The 6,018-nt window shown below is 42.5% G+C and overlaps 1 protein-coding gene across 2 annotated transcripts; it reads left to right on the forward strand.

The window, feature by feature from the left end:
• The first annotated feature begins 213 nt into the window (after window positions 1–213).
• On the forward strand, window positions 214–5,487 carry taf15 (TAF15 RNA polymerase II, TATA box binding protein (TBP)-associated factor). Of its 2 annotated transcripts, none has more exons than XM_072461813.1 (16): window positions 214–384; window positions 999–1,032; window positions 1,111–1,147; window positions 1,214–1,298; window positions 1,364–1,442; window positions 1,543–1,760; window positions 2,040–2,247; window positions 3,174–3,208; window positions 3,665–3,697; window positions 3,784–3,893; window positions 3,976–4,105; window positions 4,179–4,298; window positions 4,372–4,456; window positions 4,537–4,628; window positions 4,693–4,822; window positions 5,181–5,487. In XM_072461813.1, exons 1-16 carry the CDS (start codon window positions 375–377, stop codon window positions 5,218–5,220), a joined length of 1,446 nt encoding a protein of 481 aa, XP_072317914.1. In that variant the 5' UTR covers window positions 214–374; the 3' UTR covers window positions 5,221–5,487. The 2 variants fall into 2 exon arrangements, with proteins under 2 accessions (XP_072317914.1, XP_072317915.1); XM_072461814.1 differs by having other exon boundaries at window positions 4,179–4,280.
• The last annotated feature ends 531 nt before the right edge of the window (window positions 5,488–6,018 follow it).

Below are 6,018 nucleotides of genomic sequence, written 5' to 3' on the forward strand. Positions count from 1 at the left end.
GAATAAAATTATATAATTTCATTCAATCCAACAATTAATGAAGGCAACCTGTGTTACATGTTACAAGTACAGTAGGAATGGTCCTGCTGCAGTAATGAACTAATACCGGTAATGGTCCTGGGTCGTGTCGTGTCAGTGCCAGTCATGGATGTATTATATTATCGGTGCCAGTAGGTGGCGGTGCTGTGCCGGCGCTGCCCTGGAGCACTTATAACCGCAGAAGAAGCGGCTGCGGTGCGGAAGTGCCTGTGAGCAGTGCTCGTCGTGGACGCGGCCTTGTTCAGTGCGGCTGCGTTTATGTCTTTGGGGTTTTTAATCGACTAATCAAAGAACGAATTTCTTGTTTTTTTTTAAGATTTGAAACGTTGTGAAGGATGTCTACGGGTAAGATTGACATCATCTTTCACATGATTATTTATTTTGTTCCAAATTTCAATCTAGGTCACTAGCATTTGCTAAAGTCACGGCTAACCGCGAGGCCAGATGAATGGGCCAGATTTAGCGCTTTTCTCAGTTACACATGGAAAACACTGGCAACAAAGTAATAAAAGGAAATGTGTTCCTATTGTATTCATATATGTATGGCAAATGGATCCCGTTACCGTTCTATGTGTACAATAACTGTAGCGGTCTCTTGCGTAGCGTATGTTCGTGGGCACGGCCTCTTTGTTTACGCCACTGCTCCTCCACACACGGACACGAGAAACTTCGCTTTCATCCACGAAAGGTGTTGCTAATGGCTATTTTCACGGAGCCCAATTGAGGCAAAGCATTATACTATAATAAATACTTGTTTGTTACTCTGGGTGGTCTGAATGCATAATTGCCGCAGGCTCAAAATTAAGCGCCATTTTCAGCGGGTTGGCGTGGTTCATGGTGGCTGCAGGCCCGTTTCTCTGAGTGGACCACATACAAATTGACGCACGTTATTTCACGTCACAAGGGCTTATTGCAGCTACTTTAAATAAAATAAAAGCTACACTTTTTATTTGTTGCAGATTCGGGGTACGGCCAGCCAGGCGCTCCACAAAGGTAAGAAATTAAAATATTACGCTAACAGAATATTACATTTCAGACAATTTCAATCAGTATACGTTAATTCTTTTGTAGCTACGGATCGTATGCCGGACAGCCTGCAAGTGGCCAGGTAAATAATAATTTTCTCCTGCAAATGTCTTCCCTTCCATACTTACGAAAATGTAAACCCTTTTAGGCATATGGGCAAGGAAATGGCACTGGCACATATGGAGCACAAACTTACAGTGGCTATGCTCAGCCAGGTGCAGCTGCAACTCAAGGTATGTTAAGGGAAATGTATGTTTTATAGAACCTTTTTATTAATCTAATTTTTTTTTCCCTCTAGATGCTTATGGCCAGTCTACTGTGAGTGGCTATGGTCAGCAACAGACAGCTTATGAAGGATATGGACAGGGCACATCTGTGTAAGACTTTACTATTTTATTTAGCTGTCAGTGTCAATGGCATCATGTATAGCTTTATTACAAGCTTTTGTTTGTATCTTTGACATTTTTCTACTCTTAGGTATGGAGACAAGTCTTCTTCCTATGGCCAACCAGCTGCAGCTACATATGGGCAGCCGCCACCGACTGCGTCTTACGGCCAGCCAAGCTCCTTTGCAGCGCCCACTCAAGGGGCCGATTCTTATGGAAGCCAAGGCAGTGGCAGCACCACCACAGGCTACAGTGTCCCGGGACAAGGCGGAAGCAGCGCAACTGGTGGCTATAGCAGATGGAGTGATGGTAGGAAGGGTTTTTACCTAAACATTAAATCACTATGTATATTTTATATATATTTTCATGTTGAGGAATATGCATGAAATGTGCTGTAAACATGGCAGTTGTTAATTTTGAGATGAGATGAGCCTCTTAATAGAAAAGCTCTTATAAACAAAACACTCATCCGTTCACTCACTCCTGCATACGGTTGTTGGTGGTAGGGGACACCGGAATACATGGGGAGAACATGCAATATCCACACAGGAAGGCCCCAATCTAAATGTGCTTTGCCCATATTTTTAGGAGACGATAGCGGTCAAAGTGGGAGGTTTGGTGATCGATCAGAAGGAGGCGGGTTCCGAGGCAGAGGACGTGGTGGCTATGACCGTGGTGGTGGCTATGATCGCAGTGGGGGATACGACCGCGGTGGCGGTGGGGGCTACGACCGCAGCAGTGGCTATGATCGTGGCGGATACGACCGTGGCGGCAGAGGTGGACCTCCTGGTATGGGGTAAGTTGCAGAGTGCCACTGCCCCCAAGGTATTTAGATACATTTGCAACATCACACTTGTTCTGCAACATGCCATCTCTCAGTATTCATTCCTGTGACCCACTACCATGATTTGATGTATTTTTTTTTTTAAACACTTAGTATTGCAGCATTTACAAAATACTGACTACCTTTTGGTCAGTCTCTGCTGTTCCTGTTTGGTGCCCAAAAAACTCTTGTCACATTACCAGCACTACACCCCCCCCCTACCATGTCCACATAATGACATCTTTTGGCTTTGCTCTCATTTTGTTGGCTAAAATGAACGCATGCATAAGGTGGTAAATTAACATTTCTTTGTCTGATACCCATAGTTATAGCTAGAGTGGCTTGTTTACTGTATACTCCACAATAATTGAGCTTGTAAGCACAAGGACTTTTTTTTTTCTCCCCACAATGTGACATGAAATCCAAAAGGCACACCTTCAGCTGCGTGGCATTTAGGTTTCATTCAAATGCTGTATCTTTCAAAGTGACAACCTTTTGTGATGTGTTTAACATAGATGTACATTCTAAACTACAGGTATTCAGAGTGATTGAACTTTAACTTGGACTCGAGTTAAAGGTCAAACGCTCTCAGTGGAAGATTGCAGCAGTTTTAAAATTGGTATTAAATTTGTGATAGCCTTTGACTAGTACCTAATCTGGATTCAAACTGTAAATTGTCCCACTGATTTGTGATCGTCTGCCTGAATTTTCAGACAGATCTGACTCTACCTGGCTGTACATTTATCTGTATTGTGAAAGACTAATGCATTCCTCGAGACATTTCCACTATAGTTGCACACTCCGGCAGGAGTGCATACTGGTGGGGATGTAGGGGAGCAATGTGCTCTCATATGGGACAAAGGAAAAGCCATCAAATATCTCCAATTTTTCCTCTGCAGAGGTGGTGACCGTGGTGGCTACAAAAATTTCGGTGGTAAGTGATGAGCATCAGAACTGTGTCGGTGGGGAAGTCAAGGATTCAGATAGAAGATAGGAGGGTTTAAAAGAGATCACAATATTTACGCCTTCAACCAATGGGACTTCATAATTATTTCATAGCCTTGTGGAAAGGTATCAGAACGAACTGAGGCCCAATAATGGTATTGCATGGAGACATGGGTAAATGGTAAAAGGTGATGACAAAGGTATTCCAGGAGGTAAAAGTCTAATGTTGGAAACCTTTTGGTGGTTGACATCCTGGTAAAAGCTCGAATAACATGCTGTTGGTATGTGTTTCATTGGTATGTAAGCACTCATCAGAAAGCTGACATTATTATAGCTTGGTATATTATGTTAGGGATTATGGCTCTTTAAATTTATTTTTAATATTACAATGGCAATGAAAAACGACTCCTTAAAATGTGTTTCTTCGTTCCGTCTGTTTTCCCAGGATCTCGAGACTATGGCTCCAGGGATGAACCGGGTAAGATTACAGTTAGGATCTTTTGTCTTAATTTGACTCAAAACTGTTGTAGTGTGCCTAATATTTTGTTCTCTTCACAGCTGGAGCTGGCGAGCAGGATAACTCTGACAACAATACAATCTTTGTACAAGGACTGGCAGAGGATGCGACGGTTCAGGAAGTTGCAGACTACTTTAAACAGATTGGAGTCATCAAGGTGTGTGACTGGAAAGCCATATATAATGTAAATAAAACTTTATTCTTTCCTCCCTTTTTTATAATTCTGGCTCTATTTTCAGTTGAACAAGAAAACTGGCCTTCCTATGATCAACATCTACAGTGATAAGGTTACTGGTCGTCCAAAGGGAGAAGCAACAGTATCGTTTGATGACCCTCCTTCTGCCAAAGCTGCTATTGACTGGTTTGATGGTGAGTACTACAATTACTACTGTATGTTCATTGCTTTACGTTTGAACACAACTGACATAGTTTACTTTAACAGGCAAAGAATTCAATGGCAAGCCCCTTAAAGTATCTTTTGCTACCCGGAGAGCTGAATTCACCCAACGTGGTGGAGCCAGCGGAGGTGGGGGTGGACGTGGAGGTGGACGTGGAGGCGGAGGTGAACAATCTTGACAAAGTGGATTCTGATAAAACTTTACTATGTACTAATGACTCAATTTTAATACTGCCAGCTTTCAGAGGCCGTGGGGGTGGTGGAGGTGGAGGAGGAGGACCCAACTTTGATATTAAAGGAGGTGACTGGCCGTGTCCCAACAGGTACGTTTGTATTCACCCCTAATCTTGGACTAATACTGTTGTAATACTCAGTACTTGTTTTTTATTTTTTAAAATTCAAGTTCCTGTGGCAACATGAATTTTGCTCGCCGACAAGAGTGTAATAAGTGTGGCACGCCCAAACCTGATGGTGGTGGAGGCGGCGGAGGAGGAGGTAAGTCTATAATTCTCCCTCCGTTGTGAACATGAGCGATGTTTACACGATCTGTCCTTTGTAGGTCGGGGAGGCTTTGGTGGAGACCGGGGTGGTGGCTTCAGAGGACGTGGTGGCGGTTTCCGTGGCGACCGTGGAGGCTACGAAAGAGGTGGCGGTGGTGGATATGGAGGCGGTTACAAAATGGGAGGAAGGTTTGTATTAGATGTGCACAAAACTCAGCTTTACTCTGTATTGTAACCTCTCAGCCACTAGATGGAGACATTTAACTTGAATGCGCCACCGATACAGGATTAAGTATTTGTGGTAATTGTGCTCTTTACAAGGTCACACTGCTGCGCACCTGCTGGCATACTAACTGTTAAAAGTGCAGCACGTGTTGTTAAACGAAGGACTTATGTGCAATTTATACTCACAATTTACTTATTCAAGAAGTGGCTAATGCTTTCATTAGAAATAAATATACACCGTAGAGCTTTTGTCTATTGCATTTAATTTGATGCTTAAGGTGCCCTCAACAGGCTGGTAACTGACATTTATCGTTTCTTTCAGAGGTGACCGCAGAGACGACAGACGAGAACGGCCATACTGAACGTGTCAAGAATTGACGGCATTTTAGCTCTTGGGTTTTGTTTGAGTCAGAAGAAAACATCCAAGTGTCTCGTGCCCTTTTTCATAGCCAGTCCAGCTCAATGTTGAGCTGAACTACTCTGAGGGGTCACGAAACAATGTTAAAGATTATTTCGTTTAATTTCTTTGTACATCTTTTTAATTTTGCAGAGCCTAGGTGCAGTTATGTGTAATAGACCTGTTGCATTGTTTTGTATGAAAGATTGTTTTATGTGTTTTTTTTTTTTTTTTTTTTTTTTTCCCTTTTCTTCTTCAAAATATTAAACTGTGATCTTTTCTCGTCGTATGTTATTGATTCTTGACCTGAAACCACAACTCATCCTTTAGAATGTAAGTCTTTGAAAATGTGATATCATATTTGAAGGATAACCAACAAATTAAGTGTAGCGCATTTTAGTTTCAAATGAATAGTAAACGAGGCACATGATTTCTTTGGTAAACTTTTTTTTTTCCTCAAGAGTGACAGGATCCACAGTATGGCTCTTGTAACTGTTTTTATTACTCCAAATTCCCTTGGATTGGATAGTTACTGTGAGAGGTTTGACCACTGTTCTGACCTGTAATTGGGCCTGAGGTGTTTCCAGGTTTTAACTTGGCAAGTGATGCTGTTACTGACCCGCCACCAGAGAAGTTGGATAGTCCAACATCTGAAGGCGATAATCCCGTTAATCATTCACAATAATGCTATCCTGAAATATGTGCTGTGGTCAGTCCAGAGGGTATATGTAGCGTTGCTGGTGGTAGGGCGTGTTTGACCTGC

This window comes from Eucyclogobius newberryi, unplaced genomic scaffold (genome assembly GCF_026437365.1).
Source record: "Eucyclogobius newberryi isolate DKJ021-1_F unplaced genomic scaffold, fEucNew1.0.hap1 SCAF_10, whole genome shotgun sequence".
Lineage (NCBI taxonomy): Eukaryota > Metazoa > Chordata > Actinopteri > Gobiiformes > Gobiidae > Eucyclogobius > Eucyclogobius newberryi.